This window comes from Crinia signifera, chromosome 2 (genome assembly GCF_055691185.1).
Source record: "Crinia signifera chromosome 2, ASM5569118v1, whole genome shotgun sequence".
Lineage (NCBI taxonomy): Eukaryota > Metazoa > Chordata > Amphibia > Anura > Myobatrachidae > Crinia > Crinia signifera.
In genome coordinates, this window is record NC_139218.1 from 213,032,607 (window position 1) to 213,048,488 (window position 15,882).

Here is a 15,882-nt window from a genome sequence, read left to right on the forward strand (position 1 = left end):
ATGTATTTTCACACTCTGAGTTTATGCAAATTATATTAATCATACCAACATTAAGTGGATATATAATTATCCACTTTAAAACACCAGGACCGAAAAACGTTAGTTTTTGGCAAATATTTCTGGTCTTGTTCAGTTTTTTCCTGTTTTTGAATCACCTGATAAAACAGTTTCCGTTTCTCAGAAAAAATCACACAGGTTCAGAGAAAACAGGGCTGCTTTTGGGGGTTTTGCTTTGCCTGTCTGAGTCCGGCAAACAAAGTCCCTGATAAGCCGTGACAAACTGACTTCTTGGGACTAATAAGATAGCCCTGGTCGAGCCTATTACCTGCAATCAGCGATCGCAGGTAATAGGACCAAAAAAGTTTGTGATAAATATGTTTCATAGTAAAAATCTGATGGAGGAAAGAGCATTGCCTCTGAGGGCGTGTGAGGTGCACATAGAGCTTCCATCAATCCTCAGCTGCCTAACTATAAAATATAAGCTCTAAATAATGTTGCACTTGAAAATGATAATGCATTTTATATATTTTATTTTTTTGTTTAGACAATCTTGTGCATCAAATGTGGAGAACCCTGTATTTATTGATGGCAGGATGTGGAGATCTGGACATTAGAAGCCAACCAACATTTTTGAACATCTTAACTTCTCATGGGACACATCATGGGAGAGAGGGGTCACTCCTCTTTCAAATGAAGGAAATCCCAGAGTGTATTGGATATAGCACACCCCAATTTATAGCTTTTAATATCTCTATAGTGTTTTACTGGAGTGGTAGGCTTAAATGTTGTAATTTTGTCCCCAGTAAGATATTGAACCCTCCTGGTTCTAGGCAACACAACTGTAGGATGTTGTGCTATAGAGTATGGTCAGTGTATAAATAGACATTATTATTATTATTAATAATAATAATAATAATAATAACAATGTAATTATTTAATAGAAGTAAAGAAACACATTTTTTGAATATCATTAACTTTTCAAATGCCAAGTAGTTTTTTTAAGAAAATAACAACAAATCCTAATTTTCTATGAAAATAGTATTAAAAAAAAAAAAAAAACAATATCCAGGATCAGAAGCTTAGTATGAAAGGCGTATTGATTACTTATACATACCAAAACAACACTAGTAGAACAAAAAGGTTGTCGCTGGTGCTGTACCCCCTTACACACTAAATACAAATATTCCACCAAGGTGGATTTCATGGAAGCTGTTAATTCCTTGATCTGGTCGCTAGATCCACTCATTGGTATCTGATCTTGGGTCAAGGCCCTATATACATATAGGGGTTTCTATACCATTCAATGAGTAATGGAAAACACTCACTGACCTGTTTTTTGTGACCTATGTGCACATAAAGTTTACTTTGTTCTTCTATATCCCACACATCTGTCAATGGCACATTTGACCCTGGATCCACAGAGATCGTGTCCCTTGTGTATACAACTCTCCTAGATAAAGTTCCCTATATATTCACTGAATGGTACCTTTTTTAATTCTTCCCTCAAGGAGTGCATGAAGAAAACGGTGAGATGAAATCCTCCGTACAAAAAGGTATTTTAATGAAAAACACTAGTGTCACAACAAACAATAAAAATTGTATTCCATAGATGGAAAAATGACAAAATATGAATGGTAAAAAACAAGGTAAAAACAAAAACACACAACCTGGTACCTGGAGACTATCAGGGTTCCCCATATCCAGATTAGGGAGGCCCCAAAAAATTGCTAAGTATGACTCACAGCAATGGTCTCAACAGGATTATCCAGCTGTTCCCTCCACAAACCAACGTGTTTCAGGCTTGTAAGAGCACAGGGGTACAGTGCTGGTGACAATGTTTTTTGTTCTACTAGTGTTATTTTGGATGTGGTATATCCTTGGCTGTTTACGGGCTGCAGTGTCTTGGGCACAGTCAATATCTTGTATTTATCTTTGTATCTGTTATACATACCAAAGTCTATACATTTCTGTGCTGAATAATCTACATTTAAGCAATTGGAGTATTTATTTTATCTAAACTTGTCTACTGTGTCTCCTTGCCCTCTTCTACAGCAGGTTGTCATGTTCGGAAGCAGGTGCTTTGTGAATTGGTATATTTATTAGAAGGGGTAGTGACAATAATGTTACTATGACTCATATAACTGCAATCTTAATTCAAACCGCATGTAATCACTCCTTATTAAGCGAAAGACAATACTATCTTGTAAAAAGGGTTGATGCCAAGGTCAGGAACATATTAGACGATAAGCTGACATTAGATATTCCTAGTCAGCTTGTTGAATGCAGGCATACAGTCCTGAATGACTTTGATACATACTGTATGTGTCCACACCCTAACTTTCAAATGCACCAAATATGTTTTTACATGATTATTTTATGTTAAATGCTAAACTACCTCCCTTTACACCCATGTTACCATTTTCTCTTTTGTCTACCCTCCCTCCAATTGTTTATACAAAATCCTTGAATAAACAGTCTTTAAAAAAAATGCACCAAATAGTCCCGTTTAATACACAATGAACTTTTCAACATAGTCAGGCCAAAATAATAATCCTAAAGTATCTAGTACGCTATAATCAAACTCAGACACAAAATTAAGGAAAAAACACTCAAACTAGGGTAAAAAGGAAAAATCAAATCCAATTATGCTCTGCAACTTTACAAGCTGTGACTATTAAATAAAAAGACTGTATATGTAAAAATAAACCATACTGCATGAGTTGAAAGGGAGTGAGGGGCATTGACCTTGGACTATCCCGAAAAGTTTTTGCAAGTTTCCCCAGTCTCGTATGGATAGTTTTCTGTCACACAGCGTTCAAAAAGTTATTATTCCTGTGTGTCGTAAAAAAAAAGCTTAGTTCAAAAGTAGAGCAACTTTAAATTAAACAGAATGTCCACTGAATCTTTCCGTACACTTACCAAGGTTTAAGAGGCAGATTGTAAGTTACTTGCACATGTATGAGTGGCACAAAATATTTAAGTGATAGTCATGAGGATATCAAAGATGATTAACGTCCGGAAGGCCTTGAACATCGAACACAAACCAAAATGTGGAAAATTATAAATGTAAATTATAGCACTAGTCTCCTTATTTAACAGCCGCACCTTGTATACCAATTTCTTTATGACTAAAAAAGAAATCCTAAGGGGGAAATTTGCTAAGATCGAATGAGTATGAATGCACATATTCTTACCCAATATATGTCAAATACGGCTGGTAAATTAGTAGAATTCTAGATTGTGGTGTCTAAATAAATCCATCGATAGAACTCAGCCGTATATGGCCATGATTTCTATGGCCATATACGGCCGAGTTCTATGTGTTCATTTAGTATCAATAGTACTGCTGAATATGGCTGGTAATTCAGCAGAAAATACAACAGAAAAATACTCTTCATTCTCTGTGTAAAACAATTGAAAAATAATTAAATAACTGAAAGAAAAGCGTGGGCTCCCCCCCTCCCCCCCCCATTGAGCAAAACCAGCCCCGGGCTCATTGAGCCAGTCCTGGTTGCAGAAATACAGGGGGAGAAATAAAATGGGGTCCCCTGGTATTTTATAACCAGCACCAGCTCTTGGCCAAGTCCTGGTTCCCAACATATGGAGGACAAAAGGAGTAGGGGTGCAAAAAGCTATTAGGGTAACGCCACATCCGGGGGACTCTTATTATATATGGTCCCGCGGTCAAAGCATTACTGCTGTGGTCGGTGGCTGGACAGCCTGGGGAAGTGGGGACCCCCCAATAACGGGCTATGGACGCTGGGCTGATTGTGTAAAAATAAGTAACCAAAAAGTAAAAAAAATAGATATTGGGTTCTATAGTAGAACTATACGGCCCAGCCAGCCTTCCACACATGCCGGGACTTGGAGAACTACAATTAGTGGGCCCGCTGGGACCTGTAGTCCCACCACAGAGCCAATACGAAAATAAATTAGACCCATGCAAATAAAATATAACTTTATTACACCCTTCACGCATCCATACTTACCTATCTTGACACATAGGCCCTTATTCTAGTTGAATCGGACGGATTTGTATTTCGAATGGTAAAACGCCGACCGAACGGAGTGCGAGTGGATGTTTCATGTGAACACCTCCTCCATCTGTGGGAACCTCCCCCATCCTCCGATGGTCGCCGACCATTCAATGATGGACCAAGTAGTCAGACATCACCGAGTGCTTCAGACCACTCGGACATTTCTTCGTATGAAAGCAGGGATATGGGTGGGCAGCTGAAATCCGGCTATGTCAACTGTCCACTCCCCACACGTGCGTCATGGCCGCATTACCATATGTTCATGGGAACACCCATGAAACGCGGGGCGTACGCATATGGTAATGAGCCCAAACAGCCCTTCACGCCCCTCTACACCCCCTGCTCGGATAGTTCCGTATGATCATTTTCTGCACGAACCTCACGCTGTGTTCGTACGTGTGAGGCGTTCGCACATGCGCAGATACGCCTCTGCACATGCGCAAACACCAACCATCGGCTGTCCGTCCGCACTCTGAGCCATCCGACTCAATCAGAATAAGGGCCATAGGTTCAGTCAACTTCTCCATGTATAATCCAGAAGGGTGCCTGTGAAAAGAAAATTATACTATCCAGTGTAGATTGTGTCCTCTTCTTTTCTTGTAAGCACCCAGGGGTTAAAAAAAAAACAAAAAAAAATAACAAAACAAAAGGTACCAATCCGATTTAAAGAAGCTCATGTATACACAGATGTAACATGTAGAGAGAGTTACATTTGGGTGTTATTTTGTTTCTGTGCAGAGTAAATACTGCTGCTTTATTTTTACACTGCAACATAGATATCACTTTGAAGTACAAACCCCACCCAAATCTAACTCTCTCTGCACATGTTACAATTGCCCCCTGCAATACATATAGTTTTGTCCATTAGAGAGAGAATTTGCTTTTGCAAGTGAACCAGAATCAGGCGCAATATATGTACTGGGGGCCTAATTCATAGATGGACAGAGTTCATACAGAAGCTGCATCTTTGACATCTACTGCATACCTAAACATTGTTATGGACTAGGTACATCCTTTAATGGCATTGTCTGATGGAAGAAGTCTCTTTCAGCAGAATGCCACACTGCACAATTTTTTTCAAGAGTTGTTTGAGTAACACGATGAAGCGTTCAAGGTGTTGCCATGGCCTCCAAATTGCCTAAATCTCAATTCAGGACATCAGTGTTGGAACAACAAATTTGGTGCCTTATTCAGATCTAATTGCAGCACAATTTGTTCTCAAAATGGGCAAAGCCATGTGCAGTGCAGCTGGGGCAGATGTAACATTTATATAGAGAGTTAGATTTGTGTGAGTTATTTTGTTTCTGTGCAGGGTAAATACTGGCTGCATTATTTTTACACTGCAATGTTGGTTTCAGTTTCAACACACCCCACCCAAATTGATCTCTCTCTGCACATATTACATCTGCCCTACCTGCAGTGCACATGGTTTGGAGCATTTTGAGAACAAATTTGTACTGCGATCAGATCTGAATAAGGCCCATGATCCATGGAGGCTTCACAACAGGAGTTAAAGGATCTGCTGGGAATGTTCAGATACCATAGGACACCTTGAGTGGGCTTGAAGAATCAGTGGCCTTGTAGAGTCCACGGCTCGATGGGTCAGAGCTATTTGGTGGCACAACCTATTAGGATGGTTGTCAATGTATTAATGTGTATCAGATCCCATTAAATTGTGTTCCAATTTCATATGAAAATGTAAATATTTGGGATTTAGTGGCTTTCTCATTCAATGGGGCAGATGTATTAAGCCTTAACAAGAGATAAATGCAAGGGTGATAAGGGCCCTTATTCTGGTTGGTGCGGATATGTCCGCGTTCGTTCATTCCGCCGATGTTTTGTGTTTGCGCATGTGCAGAGGCATATCTGCGCATGTGCGAAAGGGACATACGTCTAAATTCCGCATGAATTGTTTACGAATGGTAAAACGCCGACCGAACGGAGTGCGAGTGGATGTTTCATGTGAACACCTCCTCCATCTGTGGGAACCTCCCCCATCCTCCGATGGTCGCCGACCATTCAATGATGGACCAAGTAGTCAGACATCACCGAGTGCTTCAGACCACTCGGACATTTCTTCGTATGAAAGCAGGGATATGGGTGGGCAGCTGAAATCCGGCTATGTCAACTGTCCACTCCCCACACGTGCGTCATGGCCGCATAACCATATGTTCATGGGAACACCCATGAAACGCGGGGCGTACGCATATGGTAATGAGCCCAAACAGCCCTTCACGCCCCTCTACACCCCCTGCTCGGATAGTTCCGTATGATCATTTTCTGCACGAACCTCACGCTGTGTTCGTACGTGTGAGGCGTTCGCACATGCGCAGATACGCCTCTGCACATGCGCAAACACCAACCATCGGCTGTCCGTCCGCACTCTGAGCCATCCGACTCAATCAGAATAAGGGCCATAGGTTCAGTCAACTTCTCCATGTATAATCCAGAAGGGTGCCTGTGAAAAGAAAATTATACTATCCAGTGTAGATTGTGTCCTCTTCTTTTCTTGTAAGCACCCAGGGGTTAAAAAAAAAACAAAAAAAAATAACAAAACAAAAGGTACCAATCCGATTTAAAGAAGCTCATGTATACACAGATGTAACATGTAGAGAGAGTTACATTTGGGTGTTATTTTGTTTCTGTGCAGAGTAAATACTGCTGCTTTATTTTTACACTGCAACATAGATATCACTTTGAAGTACAAACCCCACCCAAATCTAACTCTCTCTGCACATGTTACAATTGCCCCCTGCAATACATATAGTTTTGTCCATTAGAGAGAGAATTTGCTTTTGCAAGTGAACCAGAATCAGGCGCAATATATGTACTGGGGGCCTAATTCATAGATGGACAGAGTTCATACAGAAGCTGCATCTTTGACATCTACTGCATACCTAAACATTGTTATGGACTAGGTACATCCTTTAATGGCATTGTCTGATGGAAGAAGTCTCTTTCAGCAGAATGCCACACTGCACAATTTTTTTCAAGAGTTGTTTGAGTAACACGATGAAGCGTTCAAGGTGTTGCCATGGCCTCCAAATTGCCTAAATCTCAATTCAGGACATCAGTGTTGGAACAACAAATTTGGTGCCTTATTCAGATCTAATTGCAGCACAATTTGTTCTCAAAATGGGCAAAGCCATGTGCAGTGCAGCTGGGGCAGATGTAACATTTATATAGAGAGTTAGATTTGTGTGAGTTATTTTGTTTCTGTGCAGGGTAAATACTGGCTGCATTATTTTTACACTGCAATGTTGGTTTCAGTTTCAACACACCCCACCCAAATTGATCTCTCTCTGCACATATTACATCTGCCCTACCTGCAGTGCACATGGTTTGGAGCATTTTGAGAACAAATTTGTACTGCGATCAGATCTGAATAAGGCCCATGATCCATGGAGGCTTCACAACAGGAGTTAAAGGATCTGCTGGGAATGTTCAGATACCATAGGACACCTTGAGTGGGCTTGAAGAATCAGTGGCCTTGTAGAGTCCACGGCTCGATGGGTCAGAGCTATTTGGTGGCACAACCTATTAGGATGGTTGTCAATGTATTAATGTGTATCAGATCCCATTAAATTGTGTTCCAATTTCATATGAAAATGTAAATATTTGGGATTTAGTGGCTTTCTCATTCAATGGGGCAGATGTATTAAGCCTTAACAAGAGATAAATGCAAGGGTGATAAGGGCCCTTATTCTGGTTGGTGCGGATATGTCCGCGTTCGTTCATTCCGCCGATGTTTTGTGTTTGCGCATGTGCAGAGGCATATCTGCGCATGTGCGAAAGGGACATACGTCTAAATTCCGCATGAATTGTTTACACTACGAACAGGGGGAGGAGAGGGGCCTGAACGGCTGTTTGGCCTCATTAACATATGCATACGCCCCGCGTTTCATGGGTGTTCCCATGAAAACGCTGGGCGTACGTATGGTAATGCGGCCGTGACGCACGTGTAGGGGGCGGACATATGACATTGCCGGATGTCAGCTGCCCGCCCAGATCCCTGCTTTTTGCACGGAGAAATGCCCGAGTGGTCTGAGCTCGCGGGAGCTGGCTGACTATTCGGTCCTGCATTCGATGGTATGCGACCATCGAATGATGGGGGAGGTTCCCAGAGATGGAGGAGGTGTATACATGAGAAATCCACTCGTGCTCCGTGCGGTCAGCGGCTTACCGCATTCGGACGGAGTGAGCGATCCGTACGGAAGGCGGGGTTTAGGACGCACGATCCTGGCCGCATATTTGGCTCCGGCCGCACAGACCAGAATAAGGCCCATGGAGAGATAAACGTCCAGCCAATCACCTGCTTACTGACTTTTTTCAAACACAGCCTGTAACATGGCAGTTAGCAGGTGATTGGCTGGACGTTTATCTCTCCTTATCACCCTTGGATTTATCTCTTGTTAAAGCTTAATACATCTGCCTCAATATAAGCTATTTATTTTACCTCAAAACACATGTTTTTTTTTTTTTGAACAATGCATTTAATAATATTGGCATAGATCTTCATTAGTATTTAAACTGTAAAGTATTTTTATTACAGTTGTTCTGTTTCAGAACATATTTACACTGAATATTATTTTTGTCTTTCCATGTCTGCTGACAGATTACACTCACAACAATTGGTTATGGTGATAAGACACCTCGTACTTGGCTTGGTAGAGTCCTGGCTGCTGGGTTTGCTCTACTGGGGATCTCTTTTTTTGCACTACCTGCTGTAAGTAAACAAGCTTCCCCCTCACTTTCCTCTTCCACCATTATCAACTGGTGAAAGCGGTGTAATAAGACATTCTTATCTTACAGGGTATTCTGGGCTCGGGATTCGCCCTTAAAGTTCAAGAACAGCACAGACAGAAACATTTTGAGAAGCGCCGGACCCCAGCAGCTAACCTTATACAGGTATGGCTACATATTGGATATTCATAGGAGTACTTGTTGGGACCTTCTTTATTACGACACTTATAAGTGTGACTATAGTTGTGTAAATAGTAAATACATAGTTGTATGGCTGTTTACTTTGTTTAGATGGTCTCATAGTTGAGTCAACCACAAGGTCTCATGAGAAGAAATAGGTACAAGGGCACCCTTAGTGGAGGTTTAGGTGCCCATATACGTTACAATTATTGTATACAATATCGCATCTCGGTTTTGCGATAAGGTGAGATGAGATCTCGTACAAAAAGTATGTGCAGCACATACCGTATATACTTCAGTATAAGTCGACCCGAATATAAGCAGAGGCACCTAATTTTACAACAAAAAACTGGGAAAACTTATTGACTCATGTGAGACCCTAACTCGAGTATAAGCCGAGGGGGGCTTTTTCAGCATAAAAAATGTTCTGAAAAAGTAGGCTTATACTCGAGTATATATGGTACTTTTTGTACGAGATCTCATCTCATCGCAAAACCAAAATGCGATGAGATATGATATTGTATACAATATTGTATATAATAATTGTAACGTGTATGGGCACCTTTAGAACTACTCCCAGCTCCCCACCCCAATGCTGAAGTATATTGTGTATCTTCCATGCCAAGCAGGAACTACAAGTGGCCGTTAGCCAAGGGAGAGGTGGGACTAGGTCATGAAGCAGTAGAACATACCAGTTATGTACTAAGGGGCCTAATTCAGAGATGGACGGAAACCCTATATTTTTGCAGTTGAGTGATAAGTAGTCATCTGCGAAAATCTACAGTATATGTGCCGTGATAGTCTTGCGGCAGTAGTCACAGAGAGGATTTATTCACTATGTGATTGACAGTCAGAGTACATTTGTCAGAGGTAGCGGGAGAGTGGTAGCTAACAGAGAGACAGGGAGAGAGAACGTGTCAGGAAGAAAGAGGGGGGGGGGGGGGAGGGGTAGCCAGCAGGAGAGATACTACCTGACAACATAACTATGGCACAGAGGGGAGGAGCATTGACAGACAGCATTGTTTGGGGGCATAGACATGGATGTGGGGGCATCATAGACAAACAGATCACTATATAGGAGCACTGTTGGACAGAAGGATGGGGGTTGGGCATAGATGGACAGACAAGGGGATTAAAAGGATGGGACATGGCATCATATGTGGGTATAGTCTGACAGATGGATGACAGGGCATAGGGGAAGGAGGTATAATATCCTTACAATACCTTGCTGTTTAGCACTATCAGCATGTTAACAGTCCTCAGGAAGCCAGCCAGGAAGGACAGAGGCATAGAGAGGAGTCAAAGCCACAAGTCTGCACTGTACTCACTGGATGGGCACTCTATGGTGATTGACAGGGCACAGCCCACCCTGCAGCTCCACAGATCCCAGCGGTTGGTCAAGATACTAAAAATGGGACTGGTTGGGTGGGGGGAGCAAGGGCATCTGTCCCCTGGCCCAACCTGCCCTCGGCACTGCATTAGTTAAAAAAATATATACATTCAATAGGGTGCACCCTCTATAGTTATGCCACTGGAGCTTACAATGTAGAGCAGGGGTGTCAAACTCAAATTCATCGGGGGCCGCATCAGCAGTTTGGTCACCCTCAAAGGGCCGGTTGTATAGGACTATGCGTATAGGAATATGCCACCAGCAGCCCACCAAGCCACCATGTGACAAGACTCTGTGCTGCAGCTTACAGCAGGTGTGTCACTGCATAGCCAGCATCATTCATATATTTATTAATATATAACACACCTACTGCAAGCTGCAGCACAGAGTCTTGTCACATGGTGGCTTGGTGGGCTGTATTGCTGGTGGCATATTGAAATAAGCATATTTCAAATACTTATTTATTAAATAAGTACATTAAATATACTTATTTCAATATGCCACCAGCAGCCCACCAAGCCACCATGTGACAAGACTCTGTGCTGCAGCTTACAGCAGGTGTGTCACTGCATAGCCAGCATCATTCATATATTTATTAATATATAACACACCTACTGCAAGCTGCAGCACAGAGTCTTGTCACATGGTGGCTTGGTGGGCTGTATTGCTGGTGGCATATTGAAATAAGCATATTTCAAATACTTATTTATTAAAAAAGTACATTAAATATACTTATTTCAATATGCCACCAGCAGCCCACCAAGCCACCATGTGACAAGACTCTGTGCTGCAGCGTGCAGCAGGTGAGTCACACCATAGCCAGCATTCGTGCATTTTTATTATATATATTTTTTTTTTGAGGGAGAGCCACTTACTGCAATGATGTGGCAGCAGGCAAAAAGATCCCCCCTCCGTCGCGCGCCAGGGCAGGGCAGGACAGGACAGCCGTCACCGCAGCCGCACCCCACGCTCCTTTCCCAAAGGCAAAGCATACTGCGCGGGCATGACGGCATGACGCACTCGCGCACGTCGCCGGGCAGCGCAAAGGACTCCTGGGAACGCTCAGCACCACAGCGTTCTCAGGAGGCAGCCGGCTTTATAGACTGGCAGCGCAGCGCAGGCCAATAGACTTGGTCTGGCGGCGCGGGCCAGTAGAGTTGGTCTGGCGGGCCGGATTCGGCCCGCGGGCCTTGAGTTTGACACCTATGATGTAGAGGGAGGGGAGAAAAATAGGAGCCATGAGGTGCAGGAAATGAGGCCTGCAGGCATGCCTCCTTGCCATACATACAGTCCTTTTTGCACTGCTACAAAGATAAAAGCAGAAATCATGCATACCCTATACACCACTAGTGTATTTGGATGCGTTATCAGTGAAAGAAACATTAGTCTGAGATATAAGGGAAGAGACCGAGCATTACTATGACTGAGCCGCGCCATACATCCCACCACTGCACCAGACAGCAGCATGTAGCATCTGTGCTACCACAATTAGACACAATGAGAAAAGGGTACTCTTTACCTAGAACGGCGCCCGCGATTAGAATCGCGGGCGTCGGGGGTAAAAAATCGCGGTCATCGCGGGCATCGCGGGTAAATCGCAGGTACATAAAAATCGTGTACCCGCGATCACCGCGATTTTCCCATAGGGAACAATGTTAAAAAGCCTGATTGACCGCGATTTTACTTTAAAATGCCTCAATGCCCGCGATTTTCACATAGGAATCAATGTTAAATGGGCTACAGAGCCCAAATAGGCACAATTAACCCTTAAATGTCACCCCAATTTTTGTACGCCACCCCACGATCCACGCCAACCCGAAGCGTGGCGAGCGCAGCGAGCCCGCGAGGGGCGGCGGTACGCGTCCTCCGACCTTTTCATGCCCTACTATCCACGTCGGCGTGGAGTTGAGAATAGAATAGTGTGGCGAGCGCAGCGAGCCACCGAGCCCGAAGCGTGGCGAGCGCAGCGAGCCCCGCGAGGGGACGCGGATACCTTCACAGATATACGCGTCCCCTCGCGGGCTTCACAGGTATCCGTGGCGAAAAGCGGACACCTGTGAAGCCCGCGAGGGGACGCGTTTACCTGTGAAGGTATCCGCGTCCCCTCGCGGGGCTCGCTGCGCTCGCCACGCTTCGGGCTCGGTGGCTCGCTACGCTCGCCACACTATTCTATTCTCAACTCCACGCCGACGTGGATAGTAGGGCATGAAAAGGTCGGAGGACGCGTACCGCCGCCCGTCGCGGGCTCGCTGCGCTCGCCACGCTTCGGGTTGGCGTGGATCGTGGGGTGGCGTACAAAAATTGGGGGGACATTTAAGGGTTAATTCTGCCTATTTGGGCTCTGTAGCCCATTTAACATTGATTCCTATGTGAAAATCGCGGGCATTGAGGCATTAAATGCAAAATCGCGGTCAATCAGGCTTTTTAACATTGTTCCCTATGGGAAAATCGCGGTGATCGCGGGCATCGCGTCGCGGCCGTTTATGTACTGCCCGCGATGTCGCGATCACCGCGATGGGCGCCGTTCTAGGTAAAGAGTACCGAGAAAAGTTAGATTGACCCAGTAAACTACAAATCTGTTCATATGCAGCTGCATACGAACAGAGTTGTAGACATTATGCAGTGCGAAAAGGATGCAACAGTATGAAATTGGATATTCTCCTAGAGGCATCTAGGTCTCGCCAAGCATCTCAGGACATAAAGCACTGGCGGAGTGACAACATATTGGTAGGAAAGTGAACAGCAATTGCTCAGTGACAACACAAAGACCACAAGAGTTACAGCAGCCTTACATATGCCAGGTATGGGTCATAGGGTCGACACAACGAAGGTCGATATAGCTGGAAGTTCGAATCAAGCATTAGGTTGACAATGGGAAGGTGGTCGTGAGTTTTTCACATTTTATTGTCCCAAATTTCAACATAAGTACACTGTATCAGTGTACCTCGTCCCCTCGCATGGCTCGCTGTGCTTGCCATGCTTCGGGCACAGCACAATCTAGTGGATGGTAGGGTATGAAATACTGCCTGTTTTGAAAAAAAAACGTGAAAAACTCATGGTGACCTTTTGACTGTCGACTTTCCCATTGTTGACCTTATGCTTGTGTCGACCTTCTGACCTAAGCCATGTCAACCTATTTGATGTGTCAACCTTTAGTGGTCGACCTAATGTTTTTCAACCTTCATAGTGTCGACTTACCTACCGTATATGCCTCCACGATGAGGTATACATCCATGCACGGACTCATATTTACTAGCTCACTTTTGTAAAATAGGCCAGTAGCATCACAATGGGGCATGTGGACGCGTGGGACTAACCTTTAGTGTCAGCACTTCCCATTCCTCCTTATGTCTATGCAGCTTTTCTCTCACTATCTCTTGGCTTCCTTTGGTGTATAGCTTTAAGAGAAGTCTCAAAAAATCTGGAAGCCACTTAATAATTTGAGGTTCCCATCTTTATGGAACTATTAGTTAATACAGTGACATATACACGGTACCAGAACAGAACTGCACTGTGCCCTGTACCATCTCCACCCCTGAGCACATGACTTTAGGGCAGTGCACCAAGGGGGTGGCGAACTAGCCCAAAGAAGTATGCCACTGCCCGGAACATCTGCAGGATGTCCCAGGTGGCTGTACAGGCTGCTAGATGTGGTACTGTGCCTCACCCTTGGCCCTGCTCCCTGGGAGTGACAACACCACTCACACGCCACTAGTTACCCTTGAGGTACACACATGCTCTGTTTATAAATGTTCAGGTGTATGTGTATGTAGCTGCTGCAAGTACACCAATGCTCTACTGATATTACTTATGTTCATTTGTTATTAAATGTGTCTGTGTTCGATATGCATAATTCACATCCTTGTAAGTGAATTTTCTCTCCTCTGCCATAATATTTAGGGGAAAGTAGAAGGTTGCTATGGAAGGTATTTATTTTCCTATCAAAATAAAAAAGCCCAGGGCTCCCCGCTCTCTAACCCCTGGCAGCAGCTGGTTTATAAATGTTAAGCTCCTCTGCATGGAGGGTGTTATACTTTGAGGTGGGGGGAACTTTATGGATGCTGGAAACTGTCAAACCTAGGAGGGAAAGAGAGAGAAGGAACTCAGTATTCTGACAGTTAACACAAAGCAGAGTCTCTTATTAGTGGAAAATGGTGTGATCTTTAGAGTATGTTTTGCAGAGCACTAATCCACAAAGCTAGCACTCTAAACCTTATTATAGTGATTGCATACAAAAGAAAATGTTAAACAGACTTGGAGACAAATATGTAAAAGATGTACGAGTGTTAAGTAAATGTGACACGTCAAATCACAATCTAATCATAGACTGCTCAGTTATGTTCACCAGCAGCTGTGTGTGCTGCATGCATTGTCTGCAATACAGTATGCATAAGAAGCAACAAGTTGCACTTAAATCTAGGTCATCTTTTTACAGCTCATAATATTTTTTTTTATTTGCTGTCGTCACAGCGATTTACACACTGTAGACTAGATAAATCTCACCTGCTATCTGTGCTACGTGATTCATATACGATTCTTTATAAAAGTGCTTAAAATGGGTGTGGTATGAAATATTGGCATTCAGAATTAGGGCCAGATGTATCAAGCTTCAAAAAGTGTGAAAGTGGAGAGTGATAAACAACCAGCCAATCAGCTCCTACCAGCCAATTCAGGTAGAAGCTGGGGGTTGGGAGCTAATTGGCTGGCTGTTTATCACTCTCCATTTTATCACTTTTTGAAGCTTGATACATCTGGCCCTTAGGGTGGCCAATTCCAGGCCATTTTTTCAATCCCAGGATTTGGGATTGAGATACTCTCAATCCCGGGATACTCATAGAGAACAAGTGGAGCTGTTTCCCTTAGCAACCAATCATAATTTTACTAATTTATATTTTTATGCAATGAGAGCTGGAATTTGTTTGCTACATATGGGCAACATCTCTCCCCCAAGATTGACTGTATCTCATGTAATCAACTGGAAATTTTGAAAGAATGGATTTAAATTAATGTGTCAGTCAAACACAACAGTAACTTATGTTTATAAAGAATTTAGGAATGGTTACCCTGGACTCTTTACAATATAAGCATTCTGCTACATTTAATGTTGTATGCAGTAATGTCCCATGTGTTATCCTGGGTGAACTCTGGGCAAATTATTGTTTGAGCAAACGGACAATATATCACTAGCTAGCGGTATATCACTCGCTGTCATTAGTGGGTTGGACGGTGTGTACACCCAATATGTCTGGGAACAATTGCTCATAGTCTGGTTGCAGGGATGTGCCGACCGTTGTACACTGGCTGTAGGGACTGACGTGACGCCAGCAGAACATATCGAGCAGCTGGTCTTACCTGAATAGGTCGGTGCTGCAGCAGGTTGGGGGACAAGTCATTCTAGTGTATACCCAGCTGCACAGATGGCTCATTGCAGTGGTGTGTACTTCTGTTAGTGATGATTTCTCAGGAAGTACATACCTGATATGGATGCTGTGGCTGTGTTACAGCATTAACATTTAAATTAAGGAATTGCTT

At 43.5% G+C, this 15,882-nt stretch overlaps 1 protein-coding gene across 6 annotated transcripts in view; it reads left to right on the top strand.

Moving 5' to 3' along the window:
- The window catches only part of KCNQ4 (potassium voltage-gated channel subfamily Q member 4), a 165,173-nt gene that overhangs the window by 121,974 nt on the left and 27,317 nt on the right, over positions 1–15,882 (top strand). For all 6 annotated transcript variants that reach the window (XM_083173682.1, XM_083173678.1, XM_083173679.1 and 3 more), the window contains exons 6-7: positions 8,653–8,763; positions 8,850–8,945. In XM_083173682.1, the coding sequence (XP_083029808.1) occupies positions 8,653–8,763; positions 8,850–8,945 (207 nt within the window). The remainder of the gene's footprint in view (positions 1–8,652; positions 8,764–8,849; positions 8,946–15,882) is intronic.